General features: G+C 36.3%; 1 protein-coding gene across 1 annotated transcript in view; it reads left to right on the forward strand.

Annotated features, from left to right (window-relative positions):
- LOC132560262 (arf-GAP with Rho-GAP domain, ANK repeat and PH domain-containing protein 1-like) overlaps positions 1–24,365 on the forward strand; it is a 96,771-nt gene extending 72,406 nt beyond the window's left edge. The window contains exons 30-47 of the mRNA XM_060224924.1: positions 511–595; positions 881–953; positions 1,496–1,586; positions 2,495–2,572; positions 3,056–3,187; positions 3,798–3,818; positions 11,667–11,775; positions 12,286–12,397; positions 13,358–13,438; positions 13,656–13,733; positions 18,046–18,120; positions 18,429–18,543; positions 19,687–19,817; positions 20,639–20,755; positions 22,388–22,479; positions 23,547–23,585; positions 23,800–23,890; positions 24,342–24,365. Coding sequence (XP_060080907.1) covers positions 511–595; positions 881–953; positions 1,496–1,586; positions 2,495–2,572; positions 3,056–3,187; positions 3,798–3,818; positions 11,667–11,775; positions 12,286–12,397; positions 13,358–13,438; positions 13,656–13,733; positions 18,046–18,120; positions 18,429–18,543; positions 19,687–19,817; positions 20,639–20,755; positions 22,388–22,479; positions 23,547–23,585; positions 23,800–23,890; positions 24,342–24,365 — 1,544 coding nt within the window. The remainder of the gene's footprint in view (positions 1–510; positions 596–880; positions 954–1,495; positions 1,587–2,494; positions 2,573–3,055; positions 3,188–3,797; positions 3,819–11,666; positions 11,776–12,285; positions 12,398–13,357; positions 13,439–13,655; positions 13,734–18,045; positions 18,121–18,428; positions 18,544–19,686; positions 19,818–20,638; positions 20,756–22,387; positions 22,480–23,546; positions 23,586–23,799; positions 23,891–24,341) is intronic.
- The last annotated feature ends 398 nt before the right edge of the window (positions 24,366–24,763 follow it).

A 24,763-nucleotide genomic window follows, 5' to 3' on the forward strand; every position in this document is an offset into this window, starting at 1 on the left:
TCTTCCTCACGACATTTGCAAGTAGTATAATCCATGTCTGTTTTTGTTATCTTTTTTGCTGCTTTGAGTAACCAAAAAAATTTATTTTGAATAAAACCTCCACAAAAGTTACGGATTTTACAGTGAATTCTCCGTTACAAACATCACTTGTTATGATATATGGCCGGTATAAAATGGAATGAAGTTCTACCTAACTGAATTTCCTTGGCTAATATTCAAGTTCACTGCAGCAAAATGTGTGAAAATGTCGTAGGAAGTTGTTTTTGAAATCCTACAGCTCCTAGGCCATGCTATTTAACCTAGAATGAAGGGGTATGATATTACCTGTAGGAATAAGTTACAATAACAGGAATGACACCTTCCAACAAAGACCACAGAACAATAACTGATGTGGTTACAATTTTATTTTAATGAATATGATTGAAAGTCACATAAATAAATTAGATAAGTAACTTAAGTGAGATAAGTAACAGCTAGCTGGTAGCTTGAATACTGTGTACGATTTTACAGAATACCATCATGATGATGCAGTGAGCAGTAGTGCATCCTGTAAAGAGAATGGCAAACACTTTGTCCTTGATCTCCCTGGTGGCAGGTGAGGCAGAATATGGATGTGATATTATCATCTCGTTAAATGATTTGTGAGACTCTTTATATTCTAAGTATGTAGATGTGTGTGATATGTTTTCTTTATGAAGACAGTTTTCGACTGATGTGAGTTTTTAAACAAAACATTTATATCTAGAGTTAAGCCCTGATGCATTCTTGCTATGGGGTTAAGAGAGCATGGTTTTGAAAGAAAGATAATGTCAAAAACTCAGTCATAGAAAGCTATATTTCAAATACAGATTTCTTAATCACAACATGTATCTCCTTTCAGGGCATTGTACTTCCAGGCAGACTTAATAAAAGACACAGAGAGGCTATTCAATGCAATCAGTAGTTTGATGAGGGTAAGTATTACTGTATACTACTATTATACAGTCGTTGATTCAGGTTTCTCCATTATAGAGTAAGGGAAATGTTGCCAGCAAGGTTAAGGCATGTATATAGATCTAAAAAGTATGTGTATTAGTGGGCCATTGACTTTCTTTGCAACTGATTCATCACATCAAGCATCCTTGAATAGACTTAATTTATTTCCTGTTATTTATTTCATCAATACCGTGTCAAAACTTATATTAAGTCATATTCTCTAAGTGATTTACAGTGTTGTGATTCAGATTGTTGTATAGACTGAAGGGTTAATATAGTACTCTGTTTCACAGTCTGGTGGGAACACACTAAGTTATATTATCAATGAGTGGTTGATATAATATTTTTCTGTTTTCACAGTCTGGTGGGAACACACTGAGCTATATTATCAATGAGTGGTTAATATAATATTTTCCATTTTCACAGTCTGGTGGGAACACACTGAGCTATATTATCAATGAGTGGTTAACATAATATTTTTAATGAATGAGAGGTTGATATGATATTTTTCTATTTTCAGTCTGGTGGGAACACACTGGTTGACCAACAGCTGACATCAGATGACGTACCTGTGATAGTGGACAAATGTCTGAAGTTTATAGAAGAGCATGGTGAGTTTATAGAAGAAAATTTCGCTTTAAACTGAGGAACACACTGTATTTTCTGGGTTATAAGCCGCAGAGCCGATTTTTACCATTTAAAAAAAATTCTATCCATATATAAGCTGCACGCCGACTCATGAGGAAAAATGGTACTGCTTATAATTTATAATCCAGAAACAGTTTTAAGATTATAAAGGAGAATGTCAGTTTATACCGAGGAGCATTGTAAGTTTATAGAGGAGAATGTCAGTTTATACCAAGGGGCATAGTAAGTTTATAGAGGAACATAGTAAGTTTATACCGAGGGGCATGTTAAGATTATAGAGGAACATAGTAAGTTTATACCGAGGGGCATGTTAAGATTATAGAGGAACATAGTAAGTTTATACCGAGGGGCATGTTAAGATTATAGAGGAACATAGTAAGTTTATACCGAGGGGCATGTTAAGATTATAGAGGAACATAGTAAGTTTATACCGAGGGGCATGTTAAGATTATAGAGGAACATAGTAAGTTTATACCGAGGGGCATGTTAAGATTATAGAGGAACATAGTAAGTTTATACCGAGGGGCATGTTAAGATTATAGAGGAACATAGTAAGTTTAAAGAGCAAAATTTCAGTTTGTAGCAGAGCATAGTAAGTTTATATAGTAGAAAATGTCTGTTTATAGTACAGCATGGTAAATCAATGGTGGAAAATATCTGTTTATACTAAGGATTATAGAGGAAGTTATTGTTTGAATTCGAGCCGAAGTCAGGAAGTGTATATAAACATTGTTTAAATTACAGGGTATGACAAGATGGCATATATAAATATCGTTAATCTTTCAGGCCTACGAGAGGAAGATATATATAACTATTGTTTAACTTACAGGGTATGACATAATGGTATATAGAAATATCATTAATCTTTCAGGCCTACGAGAGGAAGGTATATACAGATTAGCTGCCATACACTCTAAGGTTGATACACTTCTACAGATGTTTGCCAAAGGTAATGCGTCACCTGTTGATTTATTAGTTTGTTTTTAATATTTCATCTATCCATATAGTGGCCTTGTAATCACATAATAGACAATAAAGGGATCTTACAAAAGACAAAAGGTTCTGTATTAGATATTATCTCCTTATTTTGTAAAAAGAAAACATGCCATTTTATGGAAGGAAGGAGGGGGCATATATGATATTATTCTTACTGTCCCGTCATGGTCATTCAAGTCACTTCACATCTTAGTCAAATTCAAAACAAAGGCTGACTTTGGCAATACCTTGGATAAGTTGAAAGTTATTCTCTGAATTTTTAAAAAAAGTTTAATCCTATCATACTACTGATGTCAAATTTGTAGTTTTATGGTATACTGTACTAATACGTATACTGTTGCTAAGCAGATACTATCGGGAACAGTAGAAGATTTTTAAAAAAATCCGTGTACATGATGATTTGACATGAGGTAATTAAGAATTGATTTTGTTATAGATGCTAATGCTGTGAAGCTGGAGATGGGCACGCACACTGTACATGATGTAGCCAACGCCCTCAAACGATTTTTCCGACAGCTCAAGGAGCCACTTCTTATGGCCCATCTTTATGACACCTGGATAGAGAAAAGTAGGTTATCATTATTATCTCATGGTCTAAATATCTCAAGATAGGTGCAGAGTAGATCTTATACTCAGATGGAAATACTGAAATGGTTTGTAGCCTGAAATTGTCCATTGAAAGTAGAATAATGATAAAAATCATATAAAATAAAATTCAGTGAAGAATTGAAAAATCAAGGAAATCTTTACTTTGGGTAATAATCATGACAAGTTATAGATGCCTGACATTAAGAAGATTGCCTGAGACCTGAGATAGAGTGTAACTGGCTTAAGTCAACTGAATGATTTTCTTGTATTGAAATTTACCTGAGTTACAGTAGAATTCAAATAATAGAAACAGAATAATGTGTATTGTTTGTTCTTGCACAACTATGTCTGTCAGTTTGACAAACAAACAAGTATTTATTTACTATATTTATAAACAGTGGGCATGGTTCCTGACATCCTTTCTTAAACCTTTTATATGATCTAACACATTTGACATGAGGTGCTAGTAAATCTGTTATATATCACAAAGCCTGTTCTCTATACATGTGTATCAAATACATTTCACTATCATCCTAAACCATCCTTTTTGTCTCTTGTATATATTCATGCTCGTTTCATTCCCTACCCAGGTTTAGAGACAGATGTCACAGGTAAACATTTCTTGCCTGGTAATGATGCATGTTAATAAATTCTACTGGTCTGCTGCGGGCTCAGGTCCTTAGCTACTGTATTCTCCCACACTTCATCAATATATTTATTCTAAATTTAGGCAGGGAAGTATCAAATATTCTCAGTCTAGTGTAAGGAGGAGAGAGGGGGTTGACAGAGAAACCAAGTATGATTGATAAAGAAGATTTATCTGTGAGATGTCATCAAGCACTTGCTAACCAAATGAACATGATGTCATCCAAATTGTTTGAATTTACAAAATCTTTTGATTAATTGCCTTTTCACTTAAAGAATGTCACACAGGAAGATTTTCTTGCTATCTGCTGCTTATTCTGTCAAATAAACACTGCCATGTTCTAGTGCTGGGAGAGTGTGCATATTAGATAAAATATTAATCACTGACTAACAGCATGAACAATGGACAAGGTGATATTGGTCAACCCAGTAGAGGCCAGGACCAGGAATTGTTATGAAATAGTCACAAGTTATTTTTACCTTTCGCAAAAACATTTTATTTGTGAGGAATGATTTTAAAATTTGAAAAATTCTTTTTAGCAAAGTATGTTTGTTAATGGATGTTGTTACTGTTATTTAGTTTAAAATTTTGCGAAAAAGAAATTAGAAGAAACTGTGGCCAAAATAAAAAAAATAGGTCATAGATTTTTTTCTGAATGGTTTCTAAACCTATATTAGGTCGTACCTATTCTTGTATATATATGGAATGGCAGTGTCAAAAGTACCTGTAAGGGCTTGGGTACCCTGGATATTTTAGTGAATTGTCACTTGGAATGGATTTTGATTTTTACTTCGAATTCACAGATTAAGCATTGGTAAAAGTTTTCAGTTTGGTATAGGCTAACTTTACAGTTTATCTGATGAAGGGAAGTACAGCTCATTGTATTCAGTTTAATATAGGCTAACTTTACAGATTATCAGTAGAAGGAAGTACAGCTCATTGTATTCAGTTTAATATAGGCTAACTTTACAGATTATCTGTGTAAAGGAAGTACAGCTCATTGTATTCAGTTTAATATAGGCTAACTTTACAGATTATCAGTAGAAGGAAGTACAGCTCATTGTATTCAGTTTGATATAGGCTAACTTTACAGATTATCTGTGGAAGGAAGTACAGCTCATTGTATTCAGTTTGATATAGGCTAACTTTACAGATTATCTGTAGAAGGAAGTACAGCTCATTGTATTCAGTTTGATATAGGCTAACTTTACAGATTATCTGTGTAAAGGAAGTACAGCTCATTGTATTCAGTTTGATATAGGCTAACTTTACAGATTATCTGTGTAAAGGAAGTACAGCTCATTGTATTCAGTTTGATATAGGCTAACTTTACAGATTATCTGTGTAAAGGAAGTACAGCTCATTGTATTCAGTTTGATATAGGCTAACTTTACAGATTATCTGTGTAAAGGAAGTACAGCTCATTGTATTCAGTGTGATATAGGCTAACTTTACAGATTATCTGTGTAAAGGAAGTACAGCTCATTGTATTCAGTGTGATATAGGCTAACTTTACAGATTATCTGTAGAAGGAAGTACAGCTCATTGTATTCAGCTTGATATAGGCTAACTTTACAGATTATCTGTGTAAAGGAAGTACAGCTCATTGTATTCAGTTTGATATAGGCTAACTTTACAGATTATATGTGTAAAGGAAGTACAGCTCATTGTATTCAGTTTGATATAGGCTAACTTTACAGATTATCTGTAGAAGGAAGTACAGCTCATTGTATTCAGTTTGATATAGGCTAACTTTACAGATTATCTGTGTAAAGGAAGTACAGCTCATTGTATTCAGTTTGATATAGGCTAACTTTACAGATTATCTGTGTAATGGAAGTACAGCTCATTGTATTCAGTGTGATATAGGCTAACTTTACAGATTATCTGTGTAAAGGAAGTACAGCTCATTGTATTCAGTTTGATATAGGCTAACTTTACAGATTATCTGTGTAAAGGAAGTACAGCTCATTGTATTCAGTTTGATATAGGCTAACTTTACAGATTATCTGTGTAAAGGAAGTACAGCTCATTGTATTCAGTTTAATATAGGCTAACTTTACAGATTATCTGTGTAAAGGAAGTACAGCTCATTGTATTCAGTTTGATATAGGCTAACTTTACAGATTATCTGTAGAAGGAAGTACAGCTCATTGTATTCAGTTTGATATAGGCTAACTTTACAGATTATCTGTGTAAAGGAAGTACAGCTCATTGTATTCAGTTTGATATAGGCTAACTTTACAGATTATCTGTGTAAAGGAAGTACAGCTCATTGTATTCAGTTTGATATAGGCTAACTTTACAGATTATCTGTGTAAAGGAAGTACAACTCATTGTATTCAGTTTGATATAGGCTAACTTTACAGATTATCTGTGTAAAGGAAGTACAGCTCATTGTATTCAGTTTGATATAGGCTAACTTTACAGATTATCTGTGTAAAGGAAGTACAGCTCATTGTATTCAGTTTGATATAGGCTAACTTTACAGATTATCTGTTAAAGGAAGTACAGCTCATTGTATTCAGTTTAATTACTTGAAATGTTCAGACTGGAAGGTACTGAGGAGTTCTTGTCAGATCTGGTTTACAATTCGTACATATTTCTTTGGTAATACTTTATAAAGTATTGAAATGATCCATTCTTTTACTTATGGACTGCCATTAAAATTTCTTGTTCATCGAAATGTGAACTTAAAGTAGCAGAGGATATATGAGGAGATGTTTGTTAGATGTACCTAGCTAGATGCAAACAAATATTGGATTCTGGTAATCATTGAAAAAGGAGAAATGCTAGCTGTTACTGCCTAAGGCTGTAGGGGAGAATTGATGTTAAAATTTTGTCTGATTCAAGAAAATGAAAATTGTCATACAAAATTTATTAAGTTGACAGAGAGTTACACAGGTCATTAGTGATCCAGTGTAACTTGTGGTAGGTAAGATCTCGGTGATGTGATTAACTAGTCATTGTTGTAGGATGTAGGATGTAGGTAAGATCTCGATGATGTGATTAACTAGTCATTGTTGTAGGATGTAGGATGTAGGTAATATCTCGGTGATGTGATTAACTAGTCATTGTTGTAGGATGTAGGATGTAGGTAAGATCTCGGTGATGTTATTTACTAGTCATTGTCGTAGGATGTAGGATGTAGGTAAGATCTCGGTGATGTGATTTACTAGTCATTGTCGTAGGATGTAGGATGTAGGTAAGATCTCGGTGATGTGATTTACTAGTCATTGTCGTAGGATGTAGGTAAGATCTCGGTGATGTGATTTACTAGTCATTGTCGTAGGATGTAGGTAAGATCTCGGTGATGTGATTTACTAGCCATTGTTGTAGGATGTAGGTAAGATCTCGGTGATGTGATTTACTAGTCATTGTCGTAGGATGTAGGTAAGATCTCGGTGATGTGATTTACTAGTCATTGTCGTAGGATGTAGGTAAGATCTCGGTGATGTGATTTACTAGTCATTGTCGTAGGATGTAGGATGTAGGTAAGATCTCGGTGATGTGATTTACTAGTCATTGTCGTAGGATGTAGGATGTAGGTAAGATCTCGGTGATGTGATTTACTAGTCATTGTCGTAGGATGTAGGATGTAGGTAAGATCTCGGTGATGTGATTTACTAGTCATTGTCGTAGGATGTAGGTAAGATCTCGGTGATGTGATTTACTAGCCATTGTTGTAGGATGTAGGTAAGATCTCGGTGATGTGATTTACTAGTCATTGTTGTAGGATAAGATCTCGGTGATGTGATTTACTAGTCATTGTTGTAGGATGTAGGTAAGATCTCGGTGATGTGATTTACTAGTCATTGTAGGATGTAGGATGTAGGTAAGATCTCGGTGATGTGATTTACTAGTCATTGTTGTAGGATGTAGGATGTGATGTGTAAGATCTCGGTGATGTGATTTACTAGTCATTGTTGTAGGATGTAGGTAAGATCTCGGTGATGTGATTTACTAGTCATTGTAGGATGTAGGATGTAGGTAAGATCTCGGTGATGTGATTTACGGTGATGTGCTAGTCATTGTTGTAGGATGTAGGATGTAGGTAAGATCTCGGTGATGTGATTTACTAGCCATTGTTGTAGGATGTAGGTAAGATCTCGGTGATGTGATTTACTAGTCATTGTTGTAGGCCATGTAGGATGTAGGTAAGATCTCGGTGATGTGATTTACTAGTCATTGTAGGATGTAGGATGTAGGTAAGATCTCGGTGATGTGATTTACTAGTCATTGTTGTAGGATGTAGGATGTGATGTGATTTACTAGTCATTGTCGGTGATGTGATTTATCTCGGTGATGTGTACTAGTCATTGTTGTAGGATGTAGGTAAGATCTCAGTGATGTGATTCACTAGTCATTGTTGTAGGATGTAGGTAAGATCTCGGTGATGTGATTTACTAGTCATTGTTGTAGGATGTATGTGATTTACTAGTCATTGTTGTAGGATGTAGGATGTAGATCTCGGTGATGTGATTTACTAGTCATTGTTGTAGGATGTAGGTAAGATCTCGGTGATGTGATTTACTAGTCATTGTTGTAGGATGTAGGATGTATGTGATGTGATTTACTAGTCAGGTAGGATGTAGGTAAGATCTCGGTGATGTGATTTACTAGTCATTGTTGTAGGATGTAGGTAAGATCTCGGTGATGTGATTTACTAGTCATTGTTGTAGGATGTAGGATGTAGGTAAGATCTCGGTGATGTGATTTACTAGTCATTGTTGTAGGATGTAGGATGTAGGTAAGATCTCGGTGATGTGATTTACTAGTCATTGTTGTAGGATGTAGGATGTAGGTAAGATCTCGGTGATGTGATTTACTAGTCATTGTCGTAGGATGTAGGATGTAGGATGTAGGTAAGATCTCGGTGATGTGATTTACTAGTCATTGTTGTAGGATGTAGGTAAGATCTCGGTGATGTGATTTACTAGTCATTGTTGTAGGATGTAGGATGTAGGTAAGATCTCGGTGATGTGATTTACTAGTCATTGTTGTAGGATGTAGGTAAGATCTCGGTGATGTGATTTACTAGTCATTGTTGTAGGATGTAGGATGTAGGTAAGATCTCGGTGATGTGATTTACTAGTCATTGTTGTAGGATGTAGGTAAGATCTCGGTGATGTGATTTACTAGTCATTGTTGTAGGATGTAGGTAAGATCTCGGTGATGTGATTTACTAGTCATTGTTGTAGGATGTAGGATGTAGGTAAGATCTCGGTGATGTGATTTACTAGTCATTGTTGTAGGATGTAGGTAAGATCTCGGTGATGTGATTTACTAGCCATTGTTGTAGGATGTAGGTAAGATCTCGGTGATGTGATTTACTAGTCATTGTTGTAGGATGTAGGTAAGATCTCGGTGATGTGATTTACTAGTCATTGTTGTTGTAGGATGTGATTTACTAGCCAGGTAGGATGTATCTCGGTGATGTGATTTACTAGTCATTGTTGTAGGATGTAGGATGTAGGTAAGATCTCGGTGATGTGATTTACTAGTCATTGTTGTAGGATGTAGGTAAGATCTCGGTGATGTGATTTACTAGTCATTGTCGTAGGATGTAGGATGTAGGTAAGATCTCGGTGATGTGATTTACTAGTCATTGTAGTAGGATGTAGGATGTAGGTAAGATCTCGGTGATGTGATTTACTAGTCATTGTTGTAGGATGTAGGTAAGATCTCGGTGATGTGATTAACTAGTCATTGTCGTAGGATGTAGGATGTAGGTAAGATCTCGGTGATGTGATTTACTAGTCATTGTTGTAGGATGTAGGTTAGATCTAGGTGATGTGATTTACTAGTCATTGTCGTAGGATGTAGGTAAGATCTCGGTGATGTGATTTACTAGCATGTAGGATGTAGGTAAGATCTCGGTGATGTGATTTACTAGTCATTGTTGTAGGTGTAGGATGTGTAGGTTAGATCTCGGTGATGTGATTTACTAGCCATTGTTGTAGGATGTAGGTAAGATCTCGGTGATGTGATTTACTAGCCATTGTTGTAGGATGTAGGTAAGATCTCGGTGATGTGATTTACTAGCCATTGTTGTAGGATGTAGGTAAGATCTCGGTGATGTGATTTACTAGTCATTGTTGTAGGATGTAGGATGTAGGTAAGATCTCGGTGATGTGATTTACTAGTCATTGTTGTAGGATGTAGGATGTAGGTAAGATCTCGGTGATGTGATTTACTAGTCATTGTTGTAGGATGTAGGATGTAGGTAAGATCTCGGTGATGTGATTTACTAGCCATTGTTGTAGGATGTAGGTAAGATCTCGGTGATGTGATTTACTAGTCATTGTTGTAGGATGTAGGATGTAGGTAAGATCTCGGTGATGTGATTTACTAGTCATTGTTGTAGGATGTAGGTAAGATCTCGGTGATGTGATTTACTAGTCATTGTTGTAGGATGTAGGATGTAGGTAAGATCTCGGTGATGTGATTTACTAGTCATTGTTGTAGGATGTAGGTAAGATCTCGGTGATGTGATTTACTAGTCATTGTCGTAGGTTGTAGGATGTAGGTAAGATCTCGGTGATGTGATTAACTAGTCATTGTTGTAGGATGTAGGATGTAGGTTAGATCTCGGTGATGTGATTTACTAGTCATTGTTGTAGGATGTAGGTAAGATCTCGGTGATGTGATTTACTAGTCATTGTTGTAGGATGTAGGATGTAGGTAAGATCTCGGTGATGTGATTTACTAGTCATTGTCGTAGGATGTAGGATGTAGGTAAGATCTCGGTGATGTGATTTACTAGTCATTGTCTTAGGATGTAGGATGTAGGTAAGATCTCGCTGATGTGATTAACTAGTCATTGTTGTAGGATGTAGGATGTAGGTAAGATCTCGGTGATGTGATTTACTAGTCATTGTCGTAGGATGTGGGATGTAGGTAAGATCTCGGTGATGTGATTTACTAGTCATTGTCGTAGGATGTAGGTAATATCTCGGTGATGTGATTTACTAGTCATTGTCGTAGGATGTAGGTAATATCTCGGTGATGTGATTTACTAGCCATTGTCGTAGGATGTAGGTTAGATCTCGGTGATGTGATTTACTAGCCATTGTTGTAGGATGTAGGTTAGATCTCGGTGATGTGATTTACTAGCCATTGTTGTAGGATGTAGGTAAGATCTCGGTGATGTGATTTACTAGTCATTGTCGTAGGATGTAGGATGTAGGTAATATCTCGGTGATGTGATTTACTAGTCATTGTCGTAGGATGTAGGATGTAGGTAAGATCTCAGTGATGTGATTTACTAGTCATTGTCGTAGGATGTAGGATGTAGGTAAGATCTCGGTGATGTGATTCACTAGTCATTGTTGTAGGATGTAGGTAAGATCTCGGTGATGTGATTTACTAGCCATTGTCGTAGGATGTAGGTAAGATCTCGGTGATGTGATTTACTAGCCATTGTAGTATGATGTAGGTTAGATCTAGGTGATGTGATTTACTAGTCATTGTCGTAGGATGTAGGTATTATCTCGGTGATGTGATTTACTAGCAAGTATCGTGTGATGTAGGTTAGATCTCGGTGATGTGATTTACTAGCAAGTATCGTGTGATGTAGGTTAGATCTCGGTGATGTGATTTACAAGCTATTGTCGTAGGATGTAGGTTAGATCTAGGTGATGTGATTAACTAGCTATTGTCGTAGGATGTAGGTTAGATCTCGGTGATGTGATTAACTAGCTATTGTCGTATGATGTAGGTAAGATCTCGGTGATGTGATTTACCAGCCATTGTAGTATGATGTAGGTAAGATCTCGGTGATGTGATAAATAACCATTATCATTTGTTGCAGGTAAGATCTCAGCAAATCCCACCAAGCTAGATTGGTATCATTACTACATACGAGAACTACCAATAGTACACAGTCGTACATTCAGACGATTAGTCATCCACCTAGCCAAGTAAGTTATGTAGTAAAACTGTTTATGTATTGATGTCCTTCATCAAAATGTTTAATGCTTTGCTGAATATATTGGCCTAGTGTCATATTTAGGTGGAGTCTCCATATAGAAGCAGGTGGTACCTCACTGAGCACCATCTGGGAGGTCCACCACATTGATGTTGAAAGCCATTGGGATTAAGTCTTACTCAAAGTCAAAACCATGACAACACAACCATAAAATTATGTCTGTTTGTTATGAAACAGTAGGATTGAACCACTAACCTGATGTTATAAACTTAGTTAAGTATGTCTAGTGTCGTGACTTTTTGTTTATCATAAAATTTTATGAACAGCTATATATTACTGGTTTTTACCTTAATGCTAGTTCACAGGGTCATAACGTGAGAGGAGACTGGAGTGACAGAAGATTTAAGATAACGTTAGAAAATGTAAGGCTTCTCTTCTTCTTTATTCATTATTCTGATATTTATCTTACTGAAGTCTCACTAACAGTGATGAAATCTTTCAGAGTGGCACGTTACAGTGAAGAAAACAAGATGACTGTCAAAAACTTAGCTGCATCATTTGGGTCAACCTTGATGAAGGCAGTCAATGACACATCTAATACTGCAATACTACCGGTAAGTATCCTTAATTATACATCCTGGTGGTAAGTCAGTACTACTGGTAAGTATCCCTAATTACATGTCCTGGTGGTAAGTCAGTACTACTGGTAAGTATCCCTAATTATACTAAGTGGCCCCTACAAATCTTCCTCATTAAAAATAGTCCTGCAGATGGTAAGTCTTCCCCTACTGAACAATACAGTTAGGAATCTTTAAATTTTAATACAGAAGACTCTGAGATTCCATATCATCAATTCAAAAAATACCATAGATCCTTCGCTGAAAAAGTCCCACTTTAACCAAACTTGATATAAAACGTTATCACATTGATGCACCTCAATTACATATATTATTTACAAAATATGTTCCAGATTTTATGGTTCAACAACTCTGAATTTTCAGTTTTGCACTTGATCACCTCAGTTTCTCCTTAAATACCATTGCTATATTCCAATTAAACTTGCTATATAGTTACATTGTGGTCTGGACATCTGAAGTCACCAATTAGATAACATGAATATAACTTTGCTGTATACATATTATGAATTAAAACTTACTTGAAAATTTGGTAGGTAGATGAGGGACATAAAATTTTAAATTTTAAAGTGTTTTGAATTTTGATTTAGAATTATCACACAGACAAAATGAGACAGGTGAGATGTACAATTACTTGTAACTTTTGTTGTAATTAGTGTTAGGCTATGATAAGCACATTTTCCCTGGGAATAAGAGTATATGGGCATAATAAGGATATAAATATAAAGAATGAAAGGAAAAACCCGGCCATTTTCCCCATCATTTCACTGTTGTGAGCTAATGTTTATCAGGAAGTTACAGAAATGAACCAAAATCAGTTTAAATGCAACATTCAATGTCAAATGAGAGAAAAACTATTTTAATTAAAGATGCATTCAAAATGTGATATACATTCTCACTACGACTGACTCAATGTGATGTGTCATATTTCTATTACAGGTGGCAGAAGGAGGTCAGAATATTCCCCATGAGATGCGCGTCATAGACGACATCATCACTCACCATGAACAGCTTTTTGAGGTACATATTTATAGTTCAAATGGGTAAAATAAATACATTTGTACCATACAGAATGTTTACTTACAATGGGACAGGGTTATCTACGTACAAATGTACCTTTACTAAAAATGTCCAAATTCTGTGTAAATTGATAACTAATTAAAATTGGTTTTAATAATGATTTAAAACATACAAGATGTGGATAACATGATGTGGATCATTTTATCTGATGTTTCAGCTGGAGAAGGACAAGGAAGACCAGATAAGAGAAGCGGAGAAGCGCTTTAAGGAGCTAGAATTAAGGGCTAGCAAACGGGTAAGTATTAGGAAATAGTTCAGGCTGTAGGATGGCTTAGAAATATTAGTTATATTGACTGGAACTAAGTCTATTAGGATTGAAGGGGTCAGCACGATATCTATACCGCAATGTATTGGAAATTGGTAAGATTCAGTGGTTGTGATGATGGGGATGAGATGAGTGGAGTGTTTGGGAACAAGGCAAGTTTCTTGACTTACAATATTACCCAGTGAATCCCACTGATCTTTATTAACGACTGTGTTAATGTAGGTCCAATATGAATGTTTACTATTATTTATATATAATATAGATCCAGATGTAACCAACTGTATCCCTATATCATAGAGAATGGATTTTTTATATCTTATATTTATGTATATCGAAAAATACATAAAAAAGTTGAGAATATTGAGATATCTTTAAGTTATAGACTCTGATATATACTCAAGTCTTGTACAATAGATACACATCATAGAAAGATTTTTGACGCCGTGATTGATTGTTTCTGTGTTATAAAATTGTATGCATGTAGTTAGATATACTGTAAAGTGTGATGATATATCAGGATGTAGTTAGATTTACTGTAAAGTGTGATGATATATCAGGATGTAGTTAGATTTACTGTAAAGTGTGATGATATATCAGGATGTAGTTAGATTTACTGTAGAGTGTGATGATATATAAACCGGCCTTAGAAACATCTATTACAGTACCGGGATGTAGTTAGATTTACTGTAAAGTGTGATGATATATAAACCGGCCTTAGAAACATCTATTACAATACCGGGATGTAGTTAGAATTTACTGTAAAGTGTGATGATATATAAACCGGCCTTAGAAACATCTATTACAATACCGGGATGTAGTTAGAATTTACTGTAAAGTGTGATGATATATAAACCGGCCTTAGAAACATCTATTACAATACCGGGATGTAGTTAGATTTACTGTAAAGTGTGATGATATATAAACCGGCCTTAGAAACATCTATTACAATACCGGGATGTAGTTAGATTTACTGTAAAGTGTGATGATATATCAGGATGTTGTTAGAATTTACTGTAAAGTGTGATGATATATAAACCGGCCTTAGAAACATCTATTACAATACCGGGATGTAGTTAGATTTACTGTAAAGTGTGATGATATATAAACCAGCCTTAGAAACATCTATTACAATACCAGGTTGAACGCTACACTCTCAATCAGGTAAATACTCTTTTATTGGTGATGTTTCCTGTGATGCTAGTCACAAGCATGACATGATATAACTTTGAAATATCAACTTTTTTCTCTCATGTTGAGATCCTAATTCCGACCATATCATTTGAGATCTGTTCTCAATTTTTCAGACTACAAACAATCCAGCATGTTCCTGTTTACTGTTTGTTAGGCAAGGTCTCATAATTTCAAGTCTTGTAATTTCTGAGTTTTTGGCTGGTAAAACGAAGAAGATAGTGTGCGAGATGAAATTATAAAGTTATGAGGTACCTGTAACTGTAAGCAGAGAGAAGGGGATTTACTATATACCAGGAAATTTTGCCCCAGATTGTTTGCTTTTGTACTATTATACATGTATTCATATTATGTTCATTTCACCCTCTGAGGAATATTTAAAAAGTACTGACTATATAAGAGTAACAAATTTTCACCCCATCTTAGATTTGACCTCCCGAATCAAGGGTGAAAATTTCCTTGTGTACATTATCTGTTGTAACGACCATGACAAGGCTAGATACAAGATAGGAATCCAAAGCTGTGACTTGATAATCGTGTAATTTAGACTGTACTTTTTTAATCAACTAGAATGGAACTACCCACTCTCGGGCTCAAACTAATGACCTCTTGCTTTCTGGTCAGACACTCTATTGCTTGACAAAAGGGAAATTCCCACTTGTCAAGGCTAGCAAGATGACATATACTCTCAACTTCTACACTTTCCTTTGCAATGTCTTCAACCCCAAACATAACAACAACCCAGGTTTGATACCAGTACCTCCAAGTAAGCATCTCAACTTCCTATAGCTTCCAGCCTTGGAGTGATCAATGACACAAGATCTGTAATAGGTTGGAGAGATAAAAAAAACACCCTGCCACCACCAGGGTTTGAACTATGGACATTTCTGTCTGTAGCCGCACACTCTACCTCTTCACTGAAGGAAAATTCCCACTAGCCAAGGCTAGTAAGGTGACCTGTACTATCAACTTGTGTTGACAATCCTTCATTGTGATAAAACGAGATGCAGTATTCATTGATGATCAATAATTTGATTACAGCTCTAGCTGTACATTTCTTTAAGTTTTGACCAATATCCTCGTGAATTGATTGGAAAATAAATATTTTACGAAATAGAATTATTTACAGTTGATTTTATTGGTCTTGTCTCAGCATCATTTTAACATTGGGACAACAGATTTGATTAAATTAACAGTTTCAATTGCCCAGTATTTTGTTGTTATCTTGTTTTTGGGATGTTGTGACTATGGCAGATGTTTATTTCTTGATTACTCCAGCAAGGCTTTGAGGTGTATGATGCCATTCTAAATGGGATATTTTATAACTCTGCTATCGATTAATGCATGCTGCATCAAGGACTCAGCATACTGTAAAACTTTTATTTTTTGTGGGTATCTATTTTCATGATTTAAAAAAAACAAAACTGAAAGCATTCACAAGGATTATGATCTTTTAAAAAAGCAGGCATATGTAAAAATAATGTTCTGTCAGACCTTATGATGGCAATAAGCCCATCCTATATTGAAACATATCTAGTTAAATGATATACCAATGTTATTGCATTGTCTTGTAATAAGCCTATCCTATTTGATTTCAGAATTATTACTGTGAAATAATCACTTTTTTGTGGTACACAAATTTTCCAAAAAATTTCGTTGACCACATGATATATAAGTGCTATAATCCATGTCAGTATTTATCTGTTTATCACGTCAGGGACATACAAATAATTAAGGATTTAGAGTATCTTAGAATTCAAGGAAAATAAATCCCTCACAAAATTTAATGATTTTACATAGGTGGGCTTATTGCAGGACAGGTATACCAAATAATGAATGGATTACAGTAGCTTGCTGAGTACATTTCTCACTATACATGGGTCATTGTCAGCAGCTGAAGGGACTGGGTGTCAGAAGGTGTGATGGTGTGTATGTAAAAGGAGGGTAGGAAAGGGGAGGTGGAAGGAGTGATGGTCAGTCAGTGTAACAGGATGAGATTGTTGTCCATATGACAGCAAGGCAAAACACCATGTTTACATTATGTACAACATTTATTTCTCATGTACGACATGAACAATAGTTACAAACAGTTTCACCATTTACACTCGCATTCGCTCATAATCCTACAAATACAACACAGACGTTATAAGCATCATGCTACTTGATAACAGTTCATTAATGGGCTGGTTTCCATTATAATGATGCACTATAAGATTGTCAGTATAGGCGGGCAGCATTGCACCTGTAAAACACTGTATATTGAATGATAGCTAATAATGGCACCTGTTTATACACGTGACTCCTAGTACCCAATATCTATAAATAACTATAACAATATGTGGTTGTTTATCTACACAGCAGCTTCAAATCGTATACAGATGATACTTACAAATGGGTTTATATGTACGATACTCACTGCAAGATGTAGTGTGCGTGGAAATGTCCAGCATATAGGTATTTGCTGTAGGTAACACTACACATATACTCCTTTGGTTACCGTATGAGATCATGTTTCTCCCGTGTATTCCCCGCTCAGGTATCTACATCTGGTGCAAGTAGTGTCTGCGAACAAAATATAAATATGGGCACGTAATGGTATGTTACAAAAGTATAAGGGAGAAAAAAGGAGTCAAAGGGTCTTGGGGTGAAAGAATGGATAGGGATAGAGGAATGGGGGAGAGTGGTTCAGAAGGTTATTGTATTCCTTAAAGTCTTCTGAAATACTTCTTAAATCAAGAAGTAAAAGATTCTTTGTTATCTTTACATTTTTCAGTGATCAGTGGTATATATTGTATCATAGCCAACCCAATCAGTGATAATATCCTAATTTGTGTCATCTTCTATCGCATTATCTATATTGGAGTTTATATAGACAAATATATGTTCATTGTTCTTCTGAAGTGAGACAATTTTCTTAAAACTTAAGACAAGTATATACTTCTTACAGTCAGCACAAGATTTTCTGCGCTTGAGACTATAAATTTACCATTAAGTGTGATACATGAGTACTTATTATTACTAAGGTGTTTTTATGATCAAGTGAATGGTTTTATGTTAGAGTTTTTCTCATCTTGATCATTCTTTGATTTAACAGCAAAGTTCCTATGGTGATCCTCTGATGGTTTCTGTCCACTTTCTTATCCACAATGGACAGAGTGAAAGTGTTCATGTAAGTATAAGCAGTAAAGAAAAAATTTACCCGTTTTATGATCGCAGAATAAGTCCTGCCAGTGTTGTCAGTGTCTTGCTACCAGTATTGATTGTAGAATATGTCTAATAGTGATGTTCAGTACACAGAACTCATCCTGTTTGTCAGATTCTATTGTTCTTTCTCTGTCATCATACCACCCCAAACGAAAGATGGATCACTTAATTGAGGCCTTTATTTGGTCATTTACTTGTATTTTCAAATTTTCAAGACTATTAAAAAAAATGGAAAACTACAGTTCAATGTCAAAATGTATGTTTCTGTTACAGTTAAAACATGACACAAAAACAGCAGATGTTATTGGGATTCTATTAGAAAAGTTTAAAGTACAGACGTCCTCTATAAGCTACGCCCTTCATGAGGTGGTGTGTAATGGTTCTGTAGGTAAGTCATCCTGTAAAATCTGTGCCTTCCATGAGGTGGTGTGTAATGGTTCTGTAGGTAAGTCATCCTGTAAAATCTGTGCCTTCCATGAGGTGGTGTGTAATGGTTCTGTAGGTAAGTCATCCTGTAAAGTCTGTGCCTTCCATGAGGTGGTGTGTAATGGTTCTGTAGGTAAGTCATCCTGTAAAGTCTGTGCCTTCCATGAGATGGTGTGTAATGGTTCTGTAGGTAAGTCATCCTGTAAAGTCTGTGCCTTCCATGAGGTGGTGTGTAATGGTTCTGTAGGTAAGTCATCCTGTATAATCTGTGCCTTCCATGAGATGGTGTGTAATGGTTCTGTAGGTAAGTCATCCTGTAAAATCTGTGCCTTCCATGAGGTGGTGTGTAATGGTTCTGTAGGTAAGTCATCCTGTAACATCTGTGCCTTCCATGAGGTGGTGTGTAATGGTTCTGTAGGTAAGTCATCCTGTAAAGTCTGTGCCTTCCATGAGGTGGTGTGTAATGGTTCTGTAGGTAAGTCATCCTGTAAAATCTGTGCCTTCCATGAGGTGGTGTGTAATGGTTCTATAGGTAAGTCATCCTGTAAAATCTGTGCCTTCCATGAGGTGGTGTGTAATGGTTCTGTAGGTAAGTCATCCTGTAAAATCTGTGCCTTCCATGAGGTGGTGTGTAATGGTTCTGTAGGTAAGTCATCCTGTAAAGTCTGTGCCTTCCATGAGGTGGTGTGTAATGGTTCTGTAGGTAAGTCATCCTGTAAAGTCTGTGCCTTCCATGAGGTGGTGTGTAATGGTTCTGTAGGTAAGTCATCCTGTAAAGTCTGTGCCTTCCATGAGGTGGTGTGTAATGGTACTGTAGGTAAGTCATCCTGTAAAATCTGTGCCTTCCATGAGATGGTGTGTAATGGTTCTATAGGTAAGTCATTTCTCTTTAACTTATGCCCTCCATGAGAATGTTTGTAATAGTTCAGTGGGAGGTTAAATTAGCTTTGTTGTGTTTCAAGCTCCATAACAAAAGTATCTTTATTCTCTTCAGAACAATGACTGTCTCTGGTCCTGATAAAACCCACACCATCAATATTTTCATCTCAGAACATGTCCTCATTGAACTGATAGAATACCTATAATCTGATTTTATTACCCTCAGAACGCTTGCTGTGTCCTGAAGAAGATCTCTATAAGGTGGTTATGTCTTGGGCAGACTGGCAGAGTGAATACAGCAGAACCGCATGTCTATGCCTCAAACCCGCAGAGCTGGCGTACAAGCTTGAGAATAGTGTAAGTTTTAGATTGGTTATAACACTGTGGGGAGTAGTGAGGGGGGTGGGGGGGGGAGGTGGGGGGAGGTGGGGACTGGGGGGGACACCAACAGATCATTGAGATGATCGGTATACTAAGTGGCCTTACAATATTCCTACTTTTCTTTCAAACTTGTTGAATGTATCACCCCAAAGAAATAGTTTTATGACTGGGAGGCATAGGAGTTCAATTTTAACTGGACTAATTTCTAAAGTAGTTGGAAATGGTGGAACAATTATTGTCAGAATTCAGTTTTAACAAACAAAATATTGTACAAAAATCATCATTAGAAGCCTTTATTACAGACTGAAGAAGAGCTAAAGTATAGTAATTTTTTAAAAGGCTATACTGTGATGCTGTGATCTTAATTATTGAAATCCTATTTGGACTTTATTAAACATTTAGGTCAAGAATTGAATTACCACATGACAATTCCTAATTCAAATGTATCTAAAAAATATTTATGCATCACCCTAGTTCAGTAATAACTCACGTCCAGACGTAGCTAAAACACTGAAGTGTCCTCACCTGTTCAAGCTTAAGTAACCCTGGTGATATTTCACATTTTCTTTTAAAACCATTAAAAACCAATAATTTGGTAGGGGATGGTTCATTTCATTTTTAACAGCCTTTACACATGAATGTATATAAGCATTAGGATGCTTATTTATATGCTTATGCCGGTGACCAACCCAATAGATTTTTGAGATATATGTAAAATATTGATGAAATAACATTATGTACTTAAATTGTTTCATATCATCAAGATGATTTTGTAATAAAAATGATTTTGTCTTTAGTTTGAGCCTGGGAAAGCACCAAATTCTGACCTAAAGTTCAGCAAGAAAGACAAAAGTTTTGGCAAGTTTTGTTTCCAGTTTGTCAGCAGCAAGCTGACATACAGTAAGACTTCAAGGGTGGGTATTTTCTCATATTAACATTCTATATTGTTGCTTAGCCCAATGATATCTTTTGCTTGCTTTATTGGCTTTTAAATGACTCTTTATAGCCTATGGGCTGTAAAACAACACAAAAGTAAACACAAAACAAGCCCAAAGAACTAAACTGAAAGAAGGAGTCTTCAAAGAGACATTTTTGTCCCACATGAAATCTGGTTGTAATGATATACCAAGTACAGTAATGAAATCATAGATCGCTGTCTTAATGTATCATAAGCAAAAACTTGTGCCTTTAAGATGCAACGTCTTTATGTGTCATAAGTAAAAACTTGTGCCTTTAAGATGCGACGTCTTTATGTGTCATAAGTAAAAACTTGTGCCTTTAAGATGCGACGTCTTTATGTGTCATAAGTAAAAACTTGTGCCTCTAAGATGCGACGTCTTTATGTGTCATAAGTAAAAACTTGTGCCTTTAAGATGCGACGTCTTTATGTGTCATAAGTAAAAACTTGTGCCTTTAAGATGCGACGTCTTTATGTGTCATAAGTAAAAACTTGTGCCTTTAAGATGCGACGTCTTTATGTGTCATAAGTAAAAACTTGTGCCTTTAAGATGCGACGTCTTATGTGTCATAAGTAAAAACTTGTGCCTTTAAGATGCAACATTAAAGAAAGTTAATATGTGTTTATGGTATTGTAAACTTCTATAGATTTTGTGTAGCATGAAATGTATGTTTCATCATCTCATTACATTTCCTGTAGTTTGTACAATATCCTTGCTACAAGGTAGAGTGTGTTTTACCTCCTGTTCAATGGAGGTGCCTGTTCCTGTTAGTGTGTGCAGGAGCTGCCTACTCTCAGTAGAGTGTGCAGAAGCTGTCAGGTAGAGTATGAAAGAACAGCCTGCTCATGGTAGATTGTGCAGGAGCTGCCCATTCTCCGTAGAGTTTGCAGAAGCTGTCTGTTTGGTAGAGTGTGAAAGAATAGCCTGCTCATGGTAGAGTGAAGGAGCTGTCTGATCCGTAGAGTGTAAAGGAGCTTCCCGCATGGTAGAATGTGCAAGAGCTGCTTACTCAGGGTAGAGAATGCAGAAGCTGCTTGCTCAGTAGAATTTGCAGGAACTGCATGCTCATGGTAGATGGTAGAAGAGTTGCCTACTGAGTATAGTGTGCAGGAGCTAATTGTGGGAGCATTCAGAGGCTGCCTGCTGGTTTAAGTGTGTAGGAGCTGTCTGTATATCAGAGTGTACAGAAACTGTCTACTAAGAATAGAGTGCAGGAGCTGCCTACTCATTAAAGTGAGAGGGACTGCCTGCATGGTAGTGTGCAGGAGCTACCTACTCATTAAAGTGAGAGGGACTGCCTGCATGGTAGTGTGCAGGAGCTACCTACTCATTAAAGTGAGAGGGACTGCCTGCATGGTAGTGTGCAGGAGCTACCTACTCAGGAGTGTGCAGGAGCTACCTACTCAGGAGTGTGCAGGAGCTGCCTACTCATTAAAGTGAGAGGGACTGCCTGCATGGTAGTGTGCAGGAGCTACCTACTCAGGAGTGTGCAGGAGCTACCTACTCAGGAGTGTGTAGAAGAGTTTTGTTTGTAGAAGCTCCATGAAAATGCAAATATCTATAAACTAATGTCACTTTTTTATACAGCCATTTCAGTTAACTCAGAAGTCTGTGAATTCTTGGAATGTAGAAGATCTCAGTATCTACATTGGAGCTGATCCAGAACGCAAGGCAGCTAAGTAAGTCTATTCCTCTCAGGATAAAATCTTAAATACCCTCACAGCAAAATAACTAATAGGGCAATTTATTATTCTGGACTGAACTGAGCACTCACCACATCCTAAAATACTGTGTACTGACAATTAAGTCCACTCTTTCTATTGAACTGTTATTAGAACACACTTTGTCCTGAAGTACAGATAGCAGAAACTTAACTCATCTCATCCTAGAGTAATGTGTACAGACACTTAGCTCACCCTAAAGTAATGAGCTCTGACACTAATCTCATCCTGAGGAACTGTCACTTAGCTCATCCTAAGTACTGAACACAGACACTTAGCTCACCCTAAAGCAATGAGCTCTGACACTAAACACATCCTAAGTACTGAACACAGACACTTAGCTCACCCTAAAGCAATGAGCTCTGACACTAAACACATCCTAAGTACTGAACACAGACACTTAGCTCACCCTAAAGCAATGAGCTCTGACACTAAACACATCCTAATTTCTGAACACTGACACTTAGCTCACCCTAAAGCAATGAGCTCTGACACTAAACACATCCTAAGTACTGAACACTGACACTTAGCTCACCCTAAAGCAATGAGCTCTGACACTAAACACATCCTAAGTACTGAACACAGACACTTAGCTCATACTGAGATACTGATCGCTGACGTTTAACTCATCCTAAAGTACTGTGTTATGTATTGAACACCACCTCTTGATTCGTTTTGTCTTATGTACTGAGCATTGATGCTGTACCCACATGTGCATACAGACTTGTATGTAACTGCCCCACCTCCCACCCAATTCTAAAATATTTTAGACTTTGCACTCTTTGACCTCTGCACTGAGTTCAGTTTGTTCCTAAAAACTATGGTCATTGATTTACCTTGAGTAAATTTTTTCAATGTGGCAGTCCTAAATTACATTGTAGTCAGCATGTATGCTAAAAGAGGCGTTTGTTTACTGAAACAATATAAGACAGATTATTTAGATGAGCTTAAAGTATAGATGTGAACCCCATTTTTAATCTGATAGTTGAGTGACATTGCATTTATTATTTTTGTTATGTTATTAGATTCCCAATCACCTTCATGAAGAAAGGAGACAAAGTGGGGTAAGTTTTCTGTGTCATACTACCTTGTGTTTCCAGTGTTTGTACAAACAATCCCTGGTGTTTGTCTATGCGTTGATTAATTGTAACTTTTGAAATCTGAAATAAATATCGAAATCTTAATTCTGCACTTTGGATTGCATTTAAACAAAAACAATATTTAGGTTATCAACCAATATTTCAACTTATCAATATCATGTCTTTTTATCACTCATAGTTCGAAAGAGATGCCATACTTTGGTTACACACTGAGTTTTGCATCAGAGGGAGAACAGATGAAGTGGGCCGCAGCTATGGTGAAGGCACAGGTATTGTCCATATTACATAGATATGTCACAAAGGTCAAAGTTCAGGTATTGTCCATATTACGTAGATATGTCACAAAGGTCAAGGTTCAGGCAATGTTCTTTCTGGATAAATTAGTCTCCAAGACCAGCCACAAATTATTTGTTTACTGTAAATCATTTAAGTTAAAAATTTCACCTGTAAGTTAGTGTTAGTTATTGGAATGTATTCAGCCAGTATCCATCATCATTATAAATACTAAAGAATTGCTGGTGATCATTACACACATTGGCAAATCAAGTTGTTGAAAATGGTTTATCATGTTATATCAGTTCCACAAAACTCGTGATAAAAACCAAAAAATAATCATTCCACTATTTATGATAAGAAATAGATGTAGTCATGAAGTACGACTAAACACCAATAAAGATAATGATAAGATATGTCCTAAAGACTGCACTCTTCTGTCTACAGAATCCTGGGCCCCTGACAACATGAGATTACAGATGGCTGAATGAAGCCAATGGTAAGTGTTGTCTCTCCAGAGTCAGACTTAATTTGGGGAGGTATGTCGGTTGGTGACTTCAAACACAGTTGCCCAATGTTACTGAACTATTCAGCAAAACTATTTATCTATGTATACATATCAATGTGCACATGTGGCGATGGATGGCTGTAATTCACCAAATTATCGTGTTATACAGCGAAGACTAGACTAGTGTGTGCGATGTAGGTACATATATCACAGTTAAGTAACTTGTCTTGTTTTATAATATGTTTTTAAGACATTGCTGGTGTCCTTTTCATTCTCTTCATGTGCATATGTGCACAGGAGGGCATTGTGTTTAATGTTTAAGTGTATCTTTCAACATCTTTGTTTATAAGCCAGTTCTTGT

The sequence above is a fragment of the Ylistrum balloti genome, unplaced genomic scaffold, assembly GCF_031769215.1.
Source record: "Ylistrum balloti isolate Yb309-2 unplaced genomic scaffold, AGI_CSIRO_Ybal_v1 Utg371040, whole genome shotgun sequence".
Taxonomy (NCBI): Eukaryota; Metazoa; Mollusca; class Bivalvia; order Pectinida; family Pectinidae; genus Ylistrum; species Ylistrum balloti.